This window comes from Chiloscyllium plagiosum, unplaced genomic scaffold (assembly GCF_037043375.1).
Source record: "Chiloscyllium plagiosum isolate Xiang-an unplaced genomic scaffold, Cpla_swu_hap1 HiC_scaffold_3, whole genome shotgun sequence".
NCBI classification, from domain to species: domain Eukaryota; kingdom Metazoa; phylum Chordata; class Chondrichthyes; order Orectolobiformes; family Hemiscylliidae; genus Chiloscyllium; species Chiloscyllium plagiosum.
Window position 1 is genome coordinate 117805106 of NW_028270141.1, and position 23579 is coordinate 117828684.

At 41.7% G+C, this 23579-nt stretch overlaps 1 protein-coding gene across 5 annotated transcripts in view; it reads right to left on the reverse strand.

Annotated features, from left to right (window-relative positions):
• atg5 (ATG5 autophagy related 5 homolog (S. cerevisiae)) overlaps positions 1-22844 on the reverse strand; it is a 161659-nt gene extending 138815 nt beyond the window's left edge. For 2 of the 5 annotated variants that reach the window (XM_043687041.2, XM_087982685.1), the window contains exons 1-3: positions 22717-22844; positions 19300-19455; positions 12556-12683 (exon numbers count right to left, since the gene is read on the reverse strand). In XM_043687041.2, the coding sequence (XP_043542976.1) occupies positions 12556-12683; positions 19300-19407 (236 nt within the window). In that variant the 5' untranslated portion in view covers positions 19408-19455; positions 22717-22844. Of the gene's footprint in view, positions 1-12555; positions 12684-19299; positions 19456-22189; positions 22390-22428; positions 22522-22716 lie in introns of those variants that run through there. The other 3 variants (XM_087982696.1, XM_087982706.1, XM_087982690.1) reach the window with 3 other exon arrangements.
• Between the last annotated feature and the right edge of the window lie 735 nt (positions 22845-23579).

A 23579-nucleotide genomic window follows, 5' to 3' on the forward strand; every position in this document is an offset into this window, starting at 1 on the left:
TCCTGAATTGTGTTCTAAAACAGGGAGATCTAAGCGTTCAGGTACATAATTATTTGTAATTTGTATCACAGGTAGATAGGGTGGTTAAAGCAGCATTTAGAATGCTTGTCTTCAATGTTCAAACCTTAAGTATAGGAGTTGGAATGTCATGTTGAGGTTGCTAAGACATCTTCTGTGTTGCTATGTGCAAGAAGGATATTATTAAATTGGAGAGGGTTCAGAGAAGATTTACCAGGATGATGCTGGGAACGGAGGGTTTGAGTTATAAAAATAAGCTGGATAAGTTGGAACTTGTTTCATTGGAGCATAGGAGGTTGAGGGGTGACCTTATAGAGGCTTATAAAATCATGAGGAGCATTGATAAGGTGAACAGCAAGGGTCATTTCCCTATGATGGAGAAGTTCAAAACCATGGGGGCATATTTTTAGGGTGAGAGAAGAAAGTTTTAAGTAGTACATGAGGGGAAACTCTTTTTTTTTAAACAGTGTGGTTTGGGTGTGGAATGAACTGCCAGAGGAAGTGGTAGATCTGAGAAACAGTTACACTTAAAAAAACATTTGGATAAGTGCATGAATAGAAAAGGTTTGAGGAGATATGGACTAAACGCAGGCAGATGGGACTACTTTAATTTGGTAACATGATCAGCATGGACAAGTTGGAGTGAAGGGTCTGTTTCCAGCTGTATAACTCTGACTCTTAGATCTTGTGGTAAATTTTCTTCTCATACAAAAGTCATTATTTGAAAGATTTACTTAAATTGGATTAACTGGCTATAGAATAAATGCTAGGATAATGGTTGCAAATGTAACAGTAAAACTGAACAACTCTGATTAACAAAATAACATCTTTGCTCATTATTTGTACAGCAATATGGGGAAGTGGTATGTCTAATACTGTTTCAGTGTAGGCATAATCCAAAGATCGTTTCTTAAATTTATTCACAGGATGTCATCATCATTGCACTGCCATTGCCCATCTAAATGTCTCTGTAGGAAGTCGTGCTGAGCAGCCTTCTTGTAACACTCCAGTTCTGTGTGGTATAGGTACACCCACAATGCTGTTAGGGAAGCACTCCCAAGATTTTAATCCAGCAAGTGAAGAAAGGCAATATAGTTCCAAGTGATAGATAATGTGATATTAGGATGGGTGGTTGGGGAGGGGTGCGGATGTGCTTCCACGTATCTCTTGGCCCTGATCTTCTAGGGTGTAGAGGTTGAAGATCTGAAAGGAATTATCATAGCAGTTTGGAGAGTTGCTGCAATGTCTGTAGTAGAGGAAGTAAATGTTAAAGACAGGGGATAGGGTACCAATCAAATAGGGTCTGCCCTGAAATGGTGACCTTGGACTAAAACAATTCACCTCCGAAATCCACAACCAGTTTCTATTACAATTTGGCATGATTCCAACGAGCACAGTTTTCTGCCCCAATTCCCATTGACTCCAGTTTTGCTCGGGCTCCTTGATGGAGTCAGAACTCAATTGAATGTGGTTTTTATGTCGAGGGTGAGCCACCCTCACCTCAAATGTAGAGTATTTTTTGTCTATGTATCGGTGAAGGATGCAAGGAAGTCTGGAAATGAGTGGTCCCAGCAGAATCCAAACTGATTAGTGAGCAACCAGGTTATCGTTAAGCATGATGGTCAATTATCTCTTCCATTTCTTTACTGATGATCAAAAGCAGACTGATACGTTAGTAACTCACCAGATTGTCTTGTCCTGCAGTGTGCGCACAGGACAGACCTGGGCATTTTCCAAATCACTGTGTACAAGCCAGTATTATTATTATATTGGAACAGGTTTGGTAACTTTATGCTCATTCTAGAACAACAGTCATTTTAGTTCTATTGGCAAAACCTTTGTAGTATCCAGTGCCTTTGGCATTGAAAAAATAGAATAAAAATGCTGATGAAATATCATTAACTAAAATGTCTGCCTATCTCTCTCCATAGGCACTGTCTGATCGGCTGAGAATCCAACAGCTTTTTTTTTTACTTTAGATTTTGAGTATCCATAGAATTTTGTATTTGTGTTGACCATGCTTGCGTTGTAAAGGGAACAATTACTTTGTACATGACACTCTAGCACCATCTAGTGGCAAGCATGTACACACATACAATGAAGCTAGAACTTATCAATGGGAGATTCTGGATTAGTGGTGCTGGAAGAGCACATTTCGGGCAAAAGCCCTTCCTGATGAAGGGCTTTTGCCTGAAACGTCGATTTCGAAGCTCCTTGGATGCTGCCTGAACTGCTGTGCTCTTCCAGCACCACTAATCCAGAATCTGGTTTCCAGCATCTGCAGTCATTGTTTTTACCTTATCAATGGGAGAGACAGGTGGGAAAATTGTGTTTAAATGCTCAGACACTCGGGTTGTTTAACATTAGCAGGGCATTGGCCTAGACTACGTTGTCATAATCAAACACTTCCAAGTACATCAAATATTTCACAAAAATAGAATCAGAAAACATTTTATTCACCCTACCACCTGGACGCATTATCAATAGCTGAATGAATAAAATAGGATTTTACTGTACAGCCTCACTTGTGAATTTGGTTGCTAAACTTGGTTCAACTAATCTTGATGAATGTTTGAATTCAAAACAAGAATTTCAAACCAGAACTCTCAAAAATTAGTGAAAGAACCTCAGAAAAATTTTGGTGGATATCTGGGACCAGCTCACATGTCCCATCTGTATCCACTGCTATTGGACAAAATTTGCATTGCAAGTCCTCTTGAAAACAAAATATTACAATTGATGGAATAATCATCTAATAATCCACAAATTATGAAAGGAGATTAAGTTAGCTATACAGAAAAACTATAAGCATGTATCGCTGGTCTGCCCAAGTTTCAAAGGAAGTTTGATGTCGAGGTGCTGGTGATGGACTGGGGTGGACAAAGTTAAAAATCATACAACACCAGGTTATTGTCCAACAGATTTATTTGGAAGTACAAGCGTTCAGAGTGCTGATCCTTCATCAGGGTAGCTACCCTGACGAAGGAGCAGCACTCCAAAAGCTTGTACTTCCAAATAAATCTGTTGGGACGATAACCTGGTGTTGTATGATTTTTAATTTTGAGAAAGTGAGGACTGCAGATGCTGGAGATGTGAGCTGAAAAATGTGTTGCTGGAAAAGCGCAGGTCAGGCAGCATCCAAGGAGCAGGAGAATTGACGTTTCGGGCATAAGGGCTTATGCCCGAAATGCTGATTTTTAGCCTTGTCAAAGAAGGTTGACTTTGATAATCTATTTCTTGCTAACTATGCTAGTACAGTATTTTATTGGGTATCATGCTACTACATGACATTGCATTAAATTACTTGGACAAAGCACACTTAAATATCATATGCATTTCCTCCACTGTTTAATAAATGTGGTTTTCCAAAAGTATCATAGTTAACTTTATTCTCAAATTGTGATATAGTTATTTCTACTAATTTGTAAAACAAAGCTCAAATTGATAATAACTGTGTAATATAACTTATTTCTGGAAGATTTTACTAATTCAGGTCATTCATTCCTTAGGTTATTTTAAAGGAGTAAACAACAGCCACTGAATCTTGCTGCATAGAAGGGAACCATTCTGCCAACATTCCTGCTCTTTGAGTTGTCCAGTAAGTTTCATTCCCCTGCTCATTTCCCATTACTCTCCAATTTTTTCCTTTCAAACATATTCCCAATTCCCTTCTGAAAAGGGGAGATCCAATCTGCTGCCATCACCTTTTGAATGAATCTCTCCCTTCAGGCAGCATTTCCATTGTCCAAGCTAATCATAACTTACCACACACCTCTAAGCTATGACAATAATGTGTTTAATAGAGAGTCAAGCCTGAAAAATTCCCTCACTTTGTATGGGTATAGAACCCTTTCCAAAAGCCTAATTTAGCACCACAAATTGTCAATTGACCAATAATGCCCTCCTTTAGTCAGTGCATTCAAAAGAAATCTATTTCATTAAATAACTTCCCTATCTTTTCAGAAGATGTACTATTATACAAAATTTGAAGAAATAATGGATGAGAAGTATTTTGAGTTTACAGACCAGAACTGAATCAGATGAACATCAATTTCATACAGCTCAGATGTCATATAGGACAGGTGAGAGTCAGAGAAGGACTGTCCAAAACAACCAACATCTATTATATCTATCAATGCCTGTTAAGTATAGAATTCATCTTTATTTTCGTGATAATGCCTTCCAAATATCAAAATCTGCTTCAAATAATCAGAATTCGGGGCGACATGGTGGCTCAGTGGTTAGCACTGCTGCCTCATAGGGACTCAGGTTCGATTCCAGCTTCGGGTGAATGTCTGTGTGGAGTTTGCACATTCTCCCCGTATCTGCATGGGTTTCCTCCGGGTGCTCCGGTTTCCTCCCACAGTCCAAAGATGTGCAGGTCAGGTGAACTGGCCATGTTAAATTGTCCATAGTGTCGGGTGCATTAGTCAGAGGGAAGTGGGTCTGGGTGGGTTGCTCTTTGGAGGGTCGGTGTGGACTTGTTGGGCCGAAGGGCCTGTTTCCACACTGCAGGAAATCTAATCTAATCTAATTCCTTTTCTCTTAGCAAGTTTCATTCAGTTTAGTAGTGATACCATGGCTAATATAATACTTATTGTAATATCATGTAAAATGTCTCTTATATTAAGCAGAAAAAAATTATCCACTGAATTTCATCACATTATGTAGCTTTTGTCATAAACTTATTAAAAATAGCAATCTTTCAAGATGAGTTAATTCATAAATGTATGTTTACTTAGCTAATTTTATATGCATCTCAGTAAGAAACTTCCTCAAACTTGTGAATTCCTAACTCATGAGAATACATTTTGCAATCATAGTTGATAGTGACATTCAAGTGCCTTGACTGGATGAATGCAGCTCCAACAATCGTCAAGTTTGACAGCAAGAGTAAAGCAGAACAATGAGTGGCACCTCACCCATCGTTACTAATACTTATCCCTCCACTGCCAACATTTTGTGGTAACAATGGGTGACATTTACAAGGTACTCTGCAACAGCTCATCAAGCTTCTTTTAACATCACCTTTCAAACTTCTGTCTTCTACCACTTAGAAGGGCCGTTGGTGCATGGAAACCATAAGCTGCAACATCCCCGCCAAGCCACACACCATTCTAACTTGGAACTTAATCAACTTTCCTTCAGTGCTACTTGGTCAAAATCCTGGAACAACCTAACAACATTCTTGTTGTACCAGCACCACACAGACAGAAGTCATTTTAGTTCATCACCATCTTAAGGCAATTAAGGATGTGCAACAAATGCGAGAATCATAAGTTATGTCCACATGCCATATTATTTTTACAAAGAGGTTATAAAGTTGAAACTTAAAGCACATCCTTAAAAACAGAGCAATGAACACCAAAAGCATTGCATCCATCTGTTACAAACATAGTCACCTCATGTTTTGTATAGCAAGCTAATGTCTTTAAAATGGACACAAATAATTTTCCTAAATGGCTTTCAGAACCATATGACTTCTCCTGTGGGTTCAACTGTAGCCAAAGCAGATAGATTGCATTATATTAAGAATCAATCACAAACAATTAAACATCGACTCTCCTGCTCCTTGGATGGTGCCTGATCTGCTATGCTTTTCCAGCACCACACATCTGCAGCCGTTGTGTTTGATTGTGATAAACATGGTGTTGGAAAGCCATGCAAATGAAAGCCATCTGAACACCATGACAGAGACACTGAAACAAATGCTCTCAACAGGGAGAGAGGGTAAGTCTTTGACAGAAAATGAGCTAAAGGTCTGCTGATCTGAATCAGATTGCCAACAGTCACAACCCACACAACCATGAAAATAAAACAAAGGAGAATTCAGTCACTCACTCCTAAAAGCTGAATTCACCTGTGGGAACACCTACAACTATCTGACGATAGAAACCATCAAAGCTGCTGGAGCTGATTTCAAATTTCAAGCCTTCAAAAAGACAATCATCAAACAAGTCTACAATATTGAGACTAATCAGATTTTTCATTTCATTTCAAAAGGCTTAAATTGTCCCCATCCACCACCACCCTCCTTTATCTGGCCAAGGGAGTCCTCACTTTCAGCAACTTCTCCTTTAACTCCTCCCACCACTTTCAGGTAAAAGGAAGCTGTCGGTAACCACATAGGTCTCAGATATTCCTATCTCTATGTGGGGTACATGGAACAATACTTTTCGACCCCTACCCATTCTTTTCTCCGATGTATTGATGACATAGTCAGTGCTGCTTCCCTCTCTTGCCCAGAACTGGAAAGGTTTACCAATTTAGTTTCCAATTTCCACCCTGCTCTCACCTTCATTTGATCCAGCTCTGACTCCTCCCTTCCTCGACAAGTTTGGTTCAATTTTGAGGATTACCTGGCCACCAAATTCCACTGTAAATCCACTGATTCCAAGTTACCTTGACTATATATCCTCACACTCTGCTTCCCATTCTTCCATCTCATCCGTTCTAATGACACCAATTTCGACAAGAGGGGCCTCTGAAATGTCCACCTTCTTCTCAACTGAGAAATTCCTCCCCACCTCCATCATGGCTTCAGGTGTGTTCAACCCATATCCTGCACTGCAGCCCTCATTCCCTCTCTTCCCTCCCATAACAGCAATATGCTCCTCCATTAAACAGGATCATGGCTGATCTTATCTTGGCTTAAAAATGTGGTGCTGTAAAAGCGCAGCAGGTCAGGCTGCATCCAAGGAGAAGGAGAATCGACGTTTCGGACATGAGCCCTTCTTCAGGAAGGGCTTGATCTTACCTTGGTCTCAACTCCACTTACTTAACTATGCGTCAAGCCTTTATCTCACTTTTTATCAGAACATATCTATTTATTTCTTGAATCTGTCGACTAATTCTGCCGCCACTGCACTCTGGGGCAATGAGCGCCACAGATTCACCACAAGCAGAGAAGCAGTTTCTCCTCATGAGGTTTGAGGCTACTTCCTCTCACATTATATTTATGACTTCTTCTTTGATACTTCCAGAAGGGGAACATCTGATCAACATCCACTTTATCAATCCCCTTTAGCATTTTATATACCTCAATTAGAACTCACCTCATCATTATCCTGAACTTCAATTACAAGCTTTCCAACTGCTCCTAGTGTGACAGCCTTTTAATCCCTGGGAATCAACTTGGTGAACATCCTTTACACTGCCTCCAATACCAATTCAGCCTACATACCCACTTTTTGCGATTCATGCACAATGAAGTCCAGGTCCCTTTACATTGATGCATTTTGAACCTACTTCCTATTTATATAGTAATATGGCCCCTATATATGCCCTTTTAAACTCAATCTGCTAGATTCTGGCCCATTCTCTTAGCCTATAAATATCCATCTGTAAACTCTCTTATCACTGCCTGATTTCCCAGCTATCATCTGCAAATTTTGCTGTTACACTCTGTCCCTACTAGCAAATCATTTATAAAGTCAAGGTAAATGATTATAAATCGTGGAGGTCTGAGAACTGAACTGAACCCTGTGACACCCCATTACTACAGTTCATCCAGCGAAAAGACCCACCTATCCCAACTCTCTTCTTTCTGTCAGTCAGCCAGTCCTTGATCCAAGCCAAGACTCTACCTTTAATCCCTGGGATCTAATCATCTGGATCAGTCCTTTATGCAGCACCTTCTCTAATGTCTTCTGGAAGTCAAGATACACATCTACCTAATTCCCATTATCCACCTTGCTGGTTACATCCTCAGAGAACTCCAGCAAGTTTATCAACTATGACTTGCCCTCATGAAACCGTGCTGACACTGGTGAATTCTGCTTTATTTTTCGAAGAGTTCAGTTATCTCCGCCCTTAAGATTGACCCCAGCAAAAGGTCAAACTAACTGGTCTATAGTTTCTCACTTTTTGCCTATCTCCTTTTTTGAATCATGGTGTCACATTAACATATTTTCAGCCAACTGGTGCCTTTCCAGATTCCAGGGAGTTTTGGAATATCATTACTAATGCATTCACTATTGCCAATGCCATCTCATTTTATATTTTAAGGTGCGGGACATCAGGAACCAGGGACTTATCTGACTTTAATTCAATCAGTTCACTTAATACCTTCTCCCTAGTTATAGTAATTTCATCAAGTTCCTCTGAAGTCTTTAGGAAGGAATTATTTCACTGTGAAAACAGAGAAAATATTGGTTTAGTGTCTCTGCCATTTCTGAGTTTCCCATTACTACCTCGCCATTTTCGTCCTCCCCCACCATCCCACCAGCATTCAAATCCTTAGCCGCCATTTCCACCACCTCCAGAAGGATGCCACCAGAGACATACTCCCCTCCCCTTCTTGTCAGCCTTCTGCACAGACCATTCCCTCCAGACACCTTTGTCCACTCCTCCACACCCAATACCACCTTCTGAGTAATGCAAGATAGAAGACGAAAAAAAAATTGTGGTCGTCAGAGCTGCTCCTTTTTTGAGGTATTTTAGTTGGTGGAGCTGATTTTGTCAAATTTCAGGAACAGTAATTACTATTTTATGCGCTATTGCATTATTTTAGAACTTCGGGGGAAAAAATCAAACAATGTCAGTTTAAACAGAAGGGAGACAATAGCAGAGACTACATGGTCGGAGTTGGGGGGGGGGGGGGGGGGGGGGGGGGGGAAGAGAGCGCGAGAAAGCAAGAAAAAGAGAAACCTACACTGCTGTCTGACACAGCAGTGAATCTGCCTTTGTTGTTTCGAATTGAAGTATCTCTGGACATTGGAGTGCATCTAAGAAAAATTAACAAACAACAAAACTCACAGCAGATCTTGGAGGAACCTGTGTGGGACAGCTCACAGCACAGGAGCAGATAAGTGCATGACTTTTAAGTGTAAAGTTGCTTTTTTTTGTAAATCTACAATAGGGAGTTGAGTAGGTTCTTTTTGATTATATGTTTTATTGAGATCTGTCTCTTGATTAGGATTTAAAAATATAAAATATAGGTACTAAATTATCCTGAAGCAGTGTTTTTTTACAGCAGTAAGCCTATGCTATTTTCTGGATCTGCTGACTGTTCAGGTGCAAAGATGGCCTCTAGTAGAGTGATGTGCCCTTCCTGTCAAATGTGGGAGGCTAGGGGCGATTTCCATGTTACTGATGATTACGTCTGCTGGAAGTGTGTTTGGTGGTGAATCCTATCAGATCACAAGGAATCGGTTGGACTGGAATTTAGAGGCATTGAGGAATTTACAGAAGCTAGGGGGTGTGATGGATGGCAGTTATAGGAATGGAGGAAAAATTGCAGATAGAGGAGGGAAACAGGTAGTGCAAGAGTCTCCTGTGGCTATTCAAACAAGTAGTCTGTTTTGGAAAATGTAGGGAATGATGGATTCTCAGGGGAAAGTAGCACAAACAGCCAAGTTTCTGTTGCCAAAACTGGCTCTAGTGTAATGAGGGGTACGTCAGGTTATAAGCGATCGATTGTGATAGGGGAGTCTGTAGTCAGAGGCACAGACAGGTGCTTCTGCAAGCAAAAGCGAGAAATCAGAATGGTATGCTGTTTCCCTAGTGCCAGGATCTAGGATCTCTCAGACATAATGCAGAATATTCTCAAAGGGGAGTGAGATCAGCAGGAGGCTGTTGCACACATTGGAACTAACGTGGAATGGAACTAACATAGAATGGAAAAGGATGAGATTCTGAAGGGAGAATGTAGGAAGTTAGGCAGGAATTTTAAAAGGAGGCCCTTGATGGTAGTAATACCTGTATTCCTCCTATTGCCACGAGTTAGTGAGGGTAGGAATAAGAGGATAGAGCATATGAATGCATGGTTGAGGAGCTGGTGCAGGGAGAGGAAGGCCAATTTCGATGGTATAAGGCAAGGACTTTGAACAGTTGATTGGATGCGGATGTTCGCAGGTAAACGGATGGTTGGAAAATGGGAAGCCTTCAAAAATGAGAACGCGAGTCCAGATGTAATAGATTCCTGTTCGGGCGAAAGGCAAGGCTGGTAGGTGTAGGGAATGTGGGATGACTAGAGAAATTGAGATTTTGCATAAGAAAAAGGAAGCATATGTCAGTATAGACAGCAGAGATTGAGTGAATCCTTAGAAGAGTATAAAGGCAGTAGGAGTATGGTTAAGAGAGAAATCAGGAGAGCAAAACAGGGACACAAGAAAGCTTTGGCAAATAGGGTTAAGGAGAATTCAAAGGGATTTCATAAACACATTAAGGATAAAAGGGTAACCAGGGACAGAACAGAACCCCTCAAAGTACAGCAAGGCAGCCTCTGTGTGAAACTGCGAGAGATGGGGAGATACTAAATGAGTATATTGCATCAGTGTTTACTGTGGAGAAGGACGTGGAATGTAAGGAAATAAATGGTGACATCTTGAAAAATGCTCAGACCACAGAGGTGGTGGTGCTGGATGTCTTAAAATGCATAAAGGTGGAAAAATCCCCACAACCTAATCAGGTGTGCCCTAGAACTCTGTGGGAAGCTAGTGAAGTGATTGCTGGGCCCCTTGTTGAGATATTTGTATCATTAATAATCACGGGTGAGGTGTTGAAAGACTGGATGTAGGCTAACGTGGTGCCAGTATTTAAGAAAGATGGTAAGAAAAAGCCAGGGAACTTTCGACCACTGAGCAAGTTGTTGGAGGGAATCCTGAGGGACAAGATTTACATGTATTTGGATGGGCAAGGACTGATTAGGGATAGTCAACATGATAGAAGGTGGTGGGGTATTGCTATTCAGACTGGAGGACTGTGACCAGTGGTATGCCACAAGGATCGGTGCTGGGTTCACTACTTTTCATCATTTATATAAATTATTTGGATCATTAGGGGTATTAGTACGTTTGCAGATGACACCAAAATTGGAAGTGTAGTGGACAGTGAAGAAGGTTACCTTAGAGTACAATGGGATCTTAATCAGATGGCCAGACAGCATCCAGGGAACAGGAGAATCGACGTTTCGGGCTTATGCCCGAAACGTCGATTCTCCTGTTCCCTGGATGCTGCCTGGCCTGCTGCGCTTTTCCAGCAACACATTTTCAGCTCTGATCTCCAGCATCTGCAGACCTCAGTTTCTCCTCTTAATCAGATGGGCCAATGAGCTAAGGAGTGGCAGATGGAGTTTAATTTAGATAAATGGATGCTGCATTTTAGAAAGGCAAATCAGGACAGGACCAATATACTTATTGATAAAGGTCCTGGGGACTGTTGCTGAACAAAGACGTTGAAATGCAGGTTCAGTTCCTTGAAAGTAGAGTCGCAGGTGAAGGATAGAATAGTGAAGGCGGTGTTTTGTATGCTTTCCTTTATTGGTCAGAACATTTGAGCATAGGATTTGAGGTCATGTTGCGGCTGGACAAGACATTGGTTAAGCCATTTTTGGAGTATAGTGTGTAACTCTGGTCTCCCTTCTGTGGGAAGGATGTTGTGAAACTTGAAAAGATTCACAAGGATGTTGCCAGGGTTGGACGGTTTGAGCTATAGGGAGATTCTGAATAGGGTGGGGCTGTTTTCTCTGGAGCATTGGAGACTGAGACGAGACCTTATGGAGGTTTATAAAATCATGAGGGGCATGGATAGGGTAATCAGACAAGATATCTCTTCTCCTCCTCTCCCACTCCCCCCCACCCAGTACTTGACAATTAAAGGGGGTTACTGACAAGCTTATGCAAATTATTACTTCAAGGATAAATCCAAGGACTTGTGGGACCTGTGGCTGTGTTACATTACTACTTTCCATAATATTCAATCAATATTTTCACATTAGATTTACAATATGGGACAAATGCTCCATTTATAGTGTCCTAGTACATCAGCGAATGACACTCAGAGTACTGCACTCTTTACGAGTATGACTCTGAATCTGGAACAGTTGCAGCAAAAGTACATGGAAGGTAGACGCACATTTTTTTTTGTCCATCCCTCAATGCCTCTGAGAAAATGATGGTGAACGGTCTTCTTGAACTGCTGCATTACTTCAGGTTTTGACAAACACATATTGACCACTCCAGTATGACTTCTGTTCGAACGGAATTAAACATACAATCATGTGTCTGTCGCCGGCTGACTAATCTGATTTATCCCAAATCACACATGCTTGGTGTTCAGAAATCATAGCAGGTCAGGCAGCATCCAGGGAACAGGAGATTCGACGTTTCGGGCACAGGCCCTTCTTCAGGGCCTGTGCCCGAAACATCGAATCTCCTGTTCCCTGGATGCTGCCTGACCTGCTGTGCTGTTCCAGCAATAAAGTTTCAACTTTGATCTCCAGCATCTGCAGACCTCACTTTCTCCTGTTCAGAAATCATACCAGACTCAAAAGGATAACTGTTTCTCCCTCCAAAGATGCCACCAGACCTGAGTTTCTCCAGCACTCTCCTCTTTATTCCATGTACAAGTTAGTCGATTTTTTTTTTGAAAAGATATATTTGAGTCTCTTGCTAGCAATTGTGATGTGTATTTTAATGGGGTATAAAATTCCATTATGAAAAGACTTGCATCAATCACAGAAACCAGACTACCAACCAGCATTGTAAAATTCACAAAACAAAACATATGTATATATGACATGAAACAGAAGCTCACCACTTCAATGGTACTCCTTCATACTCAAACCACATCTCTCCTACATCCTCTTGTCTCATTACTTTCTGGAAGTGCTTTTTAGCTTTGTCAGTGACCAGCATCAAATAACTCACTCTTGGTAACAGCAGCTGAAAAGAAATTCAGCAAGTTAGCACATTTCTAGGCTTGCAAACATGCCAAAGTCAGATTGGTTTTTATCATGACAGAATCATAGGACGTGAGGAAGGGAATTCTGTGGAAATGGGCAGTCAAAATCTCTAAAAGTGCCAATGACATCTGTTACTTAGATGTTCCAGAGAAACCTTTCTGAACAAGGGTTAATTGAAAATTCAATTTTACCCTTATCTGAAATAGTCACAGATGTCAATTTTTTTTAAAATCACTTTTTTTCTAAACTTTTTTAATGGAAGGTATAACCACGTGTACCTGTTCCTCCAGTCACAAAGTTGATCTTTCCCACATCTATTATGTTTGGTGTTGATCCTTGAGGCAATGAGGATCCGTAAGAGTACAGTTTGGTGAAAGCTCACTATTCAATTTTCTTACTTGGAGAAACCTGGCATTTCACTCAATATTATTACATTCTTAAATTTATTTCAGTCTGTGCTGTGATTACATATACAGACAAGAAGCTTTGTATAAACCTTCTTCAGATGTTTCTCTGCTTCAGGGATTCATTATGACAGCACTCTTAATTCCAAGAATGATACAACATGGGAAGCCTATTGTGCCAATATGAAAATGTTTCATTTAACCTAATTCTCCATTTCTCCTTAGTAAGCCAATTTTCTATCCGTGCGACCACATCACACACAGCATGAGCTCTGATCTTGTGTAACACATTACCAAATATATTTTTTGAAATCCAAATACAACTACTGGCACCTCTTTATCAATCCTTATTACATCCTCAAAGATGTAGAACTCTCAATCCCATTCCCCTGCCCTCTCCCCGTAACCCTTGATCCCATTATCAGTCATAGAGTCATAGAGATGTACAGCATGGAAACAGACCCTTCGATCCAACCTGTCCATGCCGACCAGATATCCCAACACAATCTAGTCCCACCTACCAGCACCCGGCCCATATCCCTCCAAACCCTTCCTATTCATATACCCATCCAAATGCCTCTTAAATGTTGCAACTGTACCAGCCTCCACCACATCCTCTGGCAGCTTATTCCATACACGTACCACACTCTGCGTGAAAATGTTGCCCCTTTAGGTCTCTTTTATATCTGGCTTTGGCTTTCACAGCCTTCTACGATAATGAATTCAGATTTGAGACCCTCTGGCTGAAGAAATTCTTTTTCATCTCATGGCTGTCCCTTCATTGAGCCTATGCCCTCAGGTCTCACTATTTCCAACTGAATGGAAACTTCTTATCCATGTCCACTCTAAGTAGGCCTCTTGGTATCCTGTAAGCTTCAATGAGATCCTTCCCTCATTCCCAACTCCAAATACAAACCCAGAGTCCTCAACCACTCCTTATATGACAAGGCCTTTATCCCTGGGATAATTTCTTGTAAACCTCTTCTCGACCGGTCCAAAATCAGCACACCCTCCCTCAGATACAAGGCCCAAAACTGCTCACAATGTTCCAAATGCAGACTGACCAGAACCTTACCACCTTCAGCAATACACCTCTGCTCTTCTATCCAGCCATCATGAAATGAATGCTAACATTGCATTTGCCTTCCTAACTGCTGACTGAATCTGCATAGTAACATTAGGAGCCCTAGTTCAGGATTCTCTTAAGGCAATTTATGATTCAGATTTCTGAAGCCTTTCTCCATTGAGAAAATAGTTTACACCTCTATTCTTCTTATCAAAGTGCATTTCCTCATACTTTACCTCATTCTATTTGTCATTTCTTTGCTCACTCTCCTAACCTGTCAAAGGCCTTCTGTAGCTTCCCTGCTTCCTCAATACAACCTGTCTCTCCACCTATCTTTTAATCATCTGCAAACCTAGCCACAATGCCCTCAGTTCCTTCACCCAGATCATTCATGTTTAACACAAATAGTTGTGGTCTCAATAAAAGCAAATTACTGCAAATGCTGGAATCTGAAACCAAAAGAGAAAATGCTGGAAAATCTCAGCAGGTCTGGCAGCATCTCTAAGAAGAGAAAGAGCTGACTTTTCGAGTCTAACTGGCCCTTTGTCAAAGCTAAATAAAGGGAGAAATATGGAGGTATTCATACTAGGCTGAGAGAAGGTGAGTCATGACTCCAGAAGCAAAGGTAGCAATAAAGAGGTGATAATGACAGTGCATAGAGAGATTTTCGGGAGATTAGGAGCTGTGAATGACCAAGGCTGAAGTCAGTGCTATGTGACAAAATATGTGGGGGATGGGGGGAAATGGGTGAAGCAGAGGCAAAATGGAAAACAGGGGAGAAAGGGGGCAAGAGGAGAGGAAAAAGGTGATGAGAGAGTGGGGAGCGAGAGAAAGAGGAACAATCAAAAAATAAGAGGTACAGAACAGTGAAATTTTTTTAAAAAAAAGATAAATAAAAGAGCAGAATGAAAACAGAGGGCTCAAACTGGAATAATCATCTGAAGTTGTTGAATTCAATGTTGTGGTCTCATCGTGGACACCTGTGGAACTTTACTAGTCACTAACTGTCATCCTGAAGATGACCTCTTTATTACCACACACTGCCTTCATGCCAGTCAGCCAATCCTCTACCTATGCCAGTACTTTGTCCCTTACACCATGTGCTCTTACCTTTTTTGGCAGCCTCGTGTTCAGCATCTTGTCAAAAGGCCTGTAGAAATGCAAACAGATCACATCCACTGGCTCTTCTCTGTCTAAATTGTTTGTTACCTCCTCAAAGAATTCTAATAGATTTGTTAGGCATGACCTCCTCTTTACGAAGCCATGCTGACTCTAATCTTTTACAATGCTTGCAAATACTCCACAATCTCATCCTTAATAATGGACTCTAAAATCTTACAAACAAGCGAGGTCAGGCTAACTGGCCTATAATTTTCGGTTTCCTATCACTCTTCCTTTTTAAACAGGGGTGTTACATTAGCTATTTTCCAGTCCTTTGGTACCCTTCCTGACTCCAGTGATTCCTGACAGCTCACTAACAACATTTCTCCAATCTCCTCAGCTATCTTGTTCAGAACTCTGGGATGTCGTCCATCTGGTCTGGGTGATTTATCTACCTTCAGATCTCTCAGCTTCCCTAGTATCTTATTCATGGTGATGGTCACTACACTCACCTCTGCCACCGACTCTTCTATAGTTTTGGTATACTCATGTTGTCTTCCACTGAGAAGACTAATGCAAAGTAACTATTCAGTATTCCACTATTTCTTTGGTTCCCATTACTACTGTTCGAGTTTCATTTTCTAGCAGTCCAATGTCCACTCTGCTGCACTCGCTTAACTTTTACATATCTAAGAACACCTGCAATGTTCTTTTATATTACGAGTTAGCTTACCTTCATTTGATTTCCCTCCACTAATTGCTTTCTTTAGATATCTTCTGCTGGCTTTTGAAGGCTTCCCACTAAACTTCACCACACTGTTTGCTTTGCCTTTTCTTTTGCGTTTATGCTGTCCCAGACTTCCCTGGTCAGCCACCGTTGCCTCATTCTCCCTTTGTACATTTCTTTTTGGGAGTGAATTTCTGATGTACTCTCCAGAATCTCCTGTCATTGCTACTCCATAGTCTTTCTTGAAGGTTCCCCTCCAATCAGCTCATGCCTTTGTAGTTACCTTTACTCAATTGTAATACTGTTACATCTGCTTCCAGCTTCTCCCTCTCAAACTGCAAGGTGAATTCTAACATACTGCCTTCCCTAAGGGTTCCTTCATCTTTCGCTCCCTAACCAAGTCTGCCTCATTACACGAAATCCAAAACGGCCTGCTCCTTAGCAAGCTCTACCACAGGCTGCTCCAAAATAAAATCTCAGAACTCCTTTTCTTGGATTCGCTACCAACCTGATTTTCCTAGTCCACCTGCATATTGTAGTCCCCAATGACTATTATAATAGTACCTTTCTTACATGCCTTTTCCATTTTCTCATGTATTGTCTGCCTCACATCCTGACAATTCTAAGAGGCCTTTGCAGTTCCTCAACTCTATCTACACAGATTCCATGCCTTGCAACTGTATATCATTTCTTGCTATCAATTTAAATTTAATTTCTTACTAACAAGGAAATCCCATCTCCTCTGCCCATTCTTTCAATTAATCCCCGAATATTCAGTTCCCAGCCCTGATCACCTTGCAGCCACATCTATGATGCCCACAGCATTATACCTGCCGATTTCAATCTGAGCTGCAAGCTCATTTACCTTCTTTCCAACATTGTGTGCATTTAAGTACAATATCCTCAGTCCTGTGTTGACTGTCCCCTTCACATAGTTGTCCCGATCTCTGCTGCGCCTCAAGTTAAATTCCTGGGCCTTTCCACACTGTCTGTCCTATTACTTATTTTGGAAACACAAATAACCTCTGCTGAGCCCTCCCACTCTTTAATTTTTTTCATAATTTTCCATGCAACTGAACTCACCCCCACTATTTAGATTAAAGCCCTATCCACACCAATCAGCTCATTTTGCCAGGTCTCTGGCCTCAGCATGATTCATGTTGAGTCCAACCCATTGAAACAGCTCCCTCCTTCCTCAGTACTGGTACTAGAGTCATAGAGATGTACAGCATGGAAACAGACCCTTCGGTCCAACCCATCCATGCCAACCAGATATCCAAACCTAATCTAGTTCCACCTGCCAGCACCCGGCCCATATCCCTCCAAACCCTTCCTATTCATATACCCATCCAAATGCCTCTTAAAAGTTGCAATTGTACCAGCCTCCACCACATCCTCTGGCAGCTCATTCCATACACGTACCACCCCAGCATGAAAATGTTGCCCCTTAGATCTCTTTTATATCTTTCCCCTCTCACCCTAAACCTATGCCCTCTAGTTCTGGACTCCCCTACCCCAGGGAAAAGACTTTGTCTATTTATCCTATCCATGCCCCTCATAATTTTGTAAACCTCTATAAGGTCACCCCTCAGCCTCCGACTCTCCAGGGAAAACAGCACCAGCCTGTTCAGCCTCTCCCTGTAGCTCAGATCCTCCAACCCTGGCAACATCCTTGTAAATCTTTTCTGAACCCTTTCAAGTTTCACAACATCTTTCCAATAGGAAAGAGACCAGAATTGCACGCAATATTCCAATAGTGGCCTAACCAATGTCCTATACAGCTGCAATGACCTCCCAACCCCTGTATTCAATACTCTGACCAATAATGGAAAGCATACCAAACACCTTCTTCACTATCCTATCTACCTGCGACTCCACTTTCAAGGAGTTATGAACCTGCACTTCAAGGTCTCTTTGTTCAGCAACACTCCCTAGGACCTTACCATTAAGTGTATAAGTCCTGCTAAGATTTGCCTTCCCAAAATGCAGCACCTCGCATTTATCTGAATTAAACTCCATCTGCCACTTCTCAGCCCATTGGCCCATCTGGTCCAGATCCTGTTGTAATCTGAGGTAACCCTCTTCGCTGTCTACTACACCTCTAATTTTGTTGTCATCTGCAAACTTACTAACTGTACCTCTTATGCTCGCATCCAAATCATTCATATAAATGACAAAAAGTAGAGTGCCCAGCACCGATCCTTGTGGCACTCCACTGGTCACAGGCCTCCAGTCTGAAAAACAACCCACCACCACCACCCTCTGTCTTCTACCTTTGAGCTAGTTCTGTATCCAAATGGCTAGTTCTCCCTGTATTCCATGAGATCTAACCTTGCCACTCATTCTTCCATGGGGAACCTTGTCGAACACCTTATTGAAGTCCATATAGATCACATCTACTGCTCTACCCTTATCAATCTTCTTTGTTACTTCTTCAAAAAACTCAATCAAGTTTGTGAGACATGATTTCCCACGCACAATGCCATGTTGACTATCCCTAATCAGTCCTTGCCTTTACAAATACATGTACATCCTGTCCCTCAGGATTCCCTCCAACAGCTTGCCCACCACCGAGGTCAGGCTCACCAGTCTACAGTTCCCTGGATTGACTTTACTGCCCTTTTTTAACAGTGGCACCACAGTTGCCAACTTCCAGTCTTCCGGCACTTCACCTGTGACTATCGGTGATACAACTATCTCAGCAAGAGGCCCAGCAATCACTTCTCTACCTTCCAACAGAGTTCTCGGGTACACCTGATCAGGTCCTGGGAATTTATCCACTTTTAACCGTTTCAAGACATCCAGCACTTCCTCCTGTATAATCTGGACATTTTGCAAGATGTCATCATCTATTTCCCTACAGTCTACAATGTCCTATAAATTCAAACCCATTTCTCCCACTTTAATCATTGAGCCACACATTTACCTCTTTAATTTTGTTGACCCCGTCCCAATTAGCCTGCGGTTAAAACATTTGAAACTAGAGGGGGTCAACTATTCCTGGACAGTTTCTATCAGCATGGTGGGCAGTGGAAGAAAAGAAAGAAGTCAACAAGCAGGAGAAAAATATCTTTCTGACACAAATACAGCACTTGCTTTTCATCAAATAAACTGTTCAAAACAAAATCAGATGGTTAAATATCCCTACAGAATATAGAAAAGTACAGCCTATGGGTATGAAACGTTACATTCATTTTGAGTAATTTGCACTGAATGCCTCAATCATAAACTGAACAGGTCTTGTCCCGTTCTGTAAAGCCAAAGATTACAAACAACTGTTCTCCTTCCTCAGACTTACATAATAAGGTTCAGCCTCTCTTTCAGTTATTTCATCCTGAGATAAAGTGAAACAGGTTGGTATTCTTCCAAACCAAACGTCCCGTAATACATCTCTGTCATCTGTCATTTTTCCAAGATTCAACGTAGCACATAGAGACAGTTGCGCCTGTCACAGCTTTGGGAGTAAAAAGAAAAAAAATTTTAAAATGAGCGTACATTCAGCTGGTGAAACTTTGGGTAACACTGGTGTTGTGTTCAGCTCTAACATTTTTCTCCCTTCCCATTAATCCAGAATAAATTCATCATAGCATGATTGAACTTAAAAACCTGAGAGTAAAAAGTGAGCATACAGCCATGAACACATTCCGTCAACCTTCTTGAATTCATAATGAACACAACAAATATCTATTACAGTGTATAGCCACATCTTAATATCCTGAATGTTTTGCTTCAACCTTCAAATTCCAAATAATAAATAATCTGCAAGAGAAACTAAAAATCTCTGGTATTAATTTACTGACTTAGAATTACTGAATTTTTTAGATTAGATTAGATTACTTACAGTGTGGAAACAGGCCCTTCGGCCCAACAAGTCCACACTGCCCCGCCGAAGCGTAACCCATCCATACCTAACACTACGGGCAATTTAGCATGGCCAATTAACCTGACCTGCACATCTTTGGACTGTGGGAGGAAACCGGAGCACCCGGAGGAAACCCACGCAGACACGGGTAGAACGTGCAAACTCCACAGTCAGTCGCCTGAGGCGGGAAGTGAACCCGGGTCTCTAGCGCTGTGAGGCAGCAGTGCTAACCACTGTGCCACCGTGCCGCCCACGGCCATTCAGTTGATAATGTCAAAGCAAACTCATTGCCTAGTTTCTTGACTTTTGTGTATTTATCCACACACCTTTTGCAAGTTACAATGGGCTTGATTCCTATACTTTTCTGGCGAAAGAGTAGATATCTAACGTCCTTTGCATTAAGAAAAAAATCACAGTTTGACCATTGCTGAAAAGAATAACGTTGCCAAAATTTTGTCTTACACTCAAAACAAATGTAAGAATGCTAAATTTCAAGCAAGTTGAAAATCTCACAACACCAGATTATAGTCTAACAGGTTTATTTGAAAGTACTAACTTTCAGAGCGTTGCTCCTTCATCAGGTAGCTAGCTATCTGATGAAGGAGCAGCGCTCTGAAAGCTTGTATTTCAAAATACGGTAGAACCTTGATTATCTGAACGAGACGGGTGGGGAGTATTTTGTTTGGATAATTGATCTGATCATAATTAAATGGTAATTTACGAGTGCCAGTTATCCGAACATTTCTCAGTTATCCAGCAATGCATGCCATCATGCTGTTTAATCAATAACTGATCTATCATAAACAAGTGGTCATTTCAGTTCTGGTTATCAAACATTTCTCGGTTATCCAGCAATGCACGCCATCATGCCGTTTAACTGATAACTGAATGCTGAGTTGCCTAATGCCATTTTTACAGGACCTTGAGATATTGTTTTGATAATCCGAAATTTGGATAATCAAGACTGTACTGTAAACCTGTTGGACTAAACTCAATGTTGTGTGATTTCCAACTTTGTCCACCCCTGTCCAACACTGGGACCTCCACATTAAATTTCAATCAAATAATGTATACAGAAGGAAGACATCCCTCTTTTTAGCTATATTCAAGAATTGTACCATCAAGCAATTACTTCATATTTCGCACTCAAAACTAAGCAGCTCACTTTCATAATCAAGGTAAATTCTTCTGGGATTCTAAAAAAATGAGTAGGCCAAGCAAACTTTTGAATCTGTACTGCTTTTTAAAGAGTCATGGTTGACCTTTTAACTCCTCTTTCTTTCATTATTCCCATAGCTTGATTCCCTTATCCCTAAAAGTACCAATTCCTGACCTAATGTTTCATCGCAGTTTGAAACTGATTTCTTCAGTCAGAGGTAGTGAGCCTTAATTGTTGACTTCACTTATCCTATTAAGTCCCTTAAGAATTTTGTGTGTTTCAATTAGATGCCTCTCAAATCTTTTACATCTATGCCACCTCAAATCCTAAGACAATTCCCTTCAGCCCAAGAACCAGTCCACAGAACATTTGTCATGTTTGCTTAAAAGCAAATTACTGCGGATGCTGGAATCTGAAACCAAAAGAGAAAATGCTGGAAAATCTCAGCACGTCTCGCAGCATCTGTAAGGAGAGAAAAGAGCTGATGTTTTGAGCTTTGACAAAGGGTCAGTTAGACGTGAAACGTCAGCTCTTTTCTTTCCTTACAGATGCTGCCAAACCTGCTGAGATTTTCCAGCATTTTCTCTGTTGGTGCCATATTTGCTTCATGGCTAGTACATCCTTCCATAGACAAGGAGGTCAAAAATGTACAGGTGACTCTGTTCTCATAAATAACAAAGATAATTTTAAAACATTGTCACACTTAGTTAAAAAATCATACAAGACCAGTTTATGGTCCAATAGGTTTATTTGGAAACACTAGCTTTTGAAGTACTGTCACATTGGTACTCTAACACTTTTGAAACAAAATCTCTCATACTAGTTTCTCTCCTATTGCTTGCTGTACCCTCGTATGCACAAAGCTACATATATTACCATTCAATAACTTGAATGTCGCAAATTCTTAAGGATTACTCTACATCTCCCCAATTGCACTCCATTTATTTTTTAGTCCAATATTGATAAGAGTATCAGAAACTCAAATGTATAATGATGAAGCAATCCAAACCTCATCCCTAGGCCCAGATACATGTACATACAAGGAAAGGATGGCATATCGCGACATCGTCAAACAAAAGAGGAAGGGTAACAAAATTTCGGACAGCATTCACGACTTTTTTTTACAACAACCCTTCCGGAAACTTGTTCTGTTTCAAACATACGTACGTGGAATCGTCTGATTTTTTGCAGAGAAACTTAATTAACTAAACAGCTCCAAACTAACGGGCAGCTGTGAGCAAAGTCAGACATTGATATTCACGGTTTAAAGCCACAGTCAAAGGAAGTGTCAGTCATTCACATCAAACCATATCACTCGCCCCACAGCCCAGCTTCTTCCTTCAACAATCAAAATGTGGGTCTCAATTCCCCCCAAAAGACAGACGGACATACCACCCCCCGCCTACCTCCGCGGGAACGCGCACAGGCGTAAACACACCTGTCTCCCCGGGGACGCGCACCTCGAACTGAACCCTGACACGCGCACACCACACGTTCCCCTGCCTCCCCCACCGGGGTCGCGCATGCTCCTCCTCCTCCCCTCTCCCCCCCCAACCGAGGGAGGCGCAGGCGCAGTCCCAGTCCCCTGGGACGAGCGCAGCCCTAACCCCGCCCTTCCCTCCCTCCAGGCCGCCTTGAGAGACAGTGAAGAGGCGGAAGCGGCCCACGCGGGGGTTTGAGACCTGCCATCTTACCCGAGGTTCTCCCCTCCCCTCCTCCTCCAAATCCCGAGTAGCGGTGACGGCGGCTCCCTCCCACACGGATGTACCGGTCCGTCCTTCCGCCCGCAGGATCCCCAACCCCCAACGAGCCGTGACCTCGCGCACAACCTGCGTCCTCAAACACGTCATCACCACCGGCCGCAGGATGGGCGCGGGCCAAGTGAGAGTGGTGCCACAGCGCCGCTGCCGTCTTGGAGGAACCACCACTGCCAGTCTCCAACAGCTGTGGTCCAGTCTGCCTTCAATACGCCGAGTTTGCATCTTCAAAGTCAACTGGGACAGTCAGCCGGAAACATGACAGCAGGAACAGACCATTGATCCTGCCCCACCATTGAATTAGATCCTGGATGATCATCCACATCAATGCTACTTTTTTGCACTATTTCCATATTCCAGAACTGGAAGTATTTTTGGGGGTAAACTAGTTAAAGTTTCAAGTCCAGTGATTCTTCTTCAGAATTGTAGAGCTACCAGCAGCTGCTATCCATGATTTAAAAGCAATTTACCTGACACTCATTGTAAGCGTTGTTTACATAGCTGGTGGCTCCAGCAGTAGTTGAAGTTTGCAAAGCTTTAATTGGCCACAAATAGCTGATTGGTTTGCGGACCAGTGACCAGCTTTCAAAAACAAAGACTTTCTGCCTACAACAACTATTTGACTGATTCTCAGGTTGCTGACTAGCTTGGGACTATGAACAAGATGCAGAGTTGTCATTAGTTCTCCACCAATTCACAGACCGTCTCTGTTCTCTGCAACCAAAACCACCTTAAGTCTGAAGAATATTAGTTTCTCTTTCCTCTAGTTTCAGTTCCTGCTCCTCGGATGCTGCCTGACC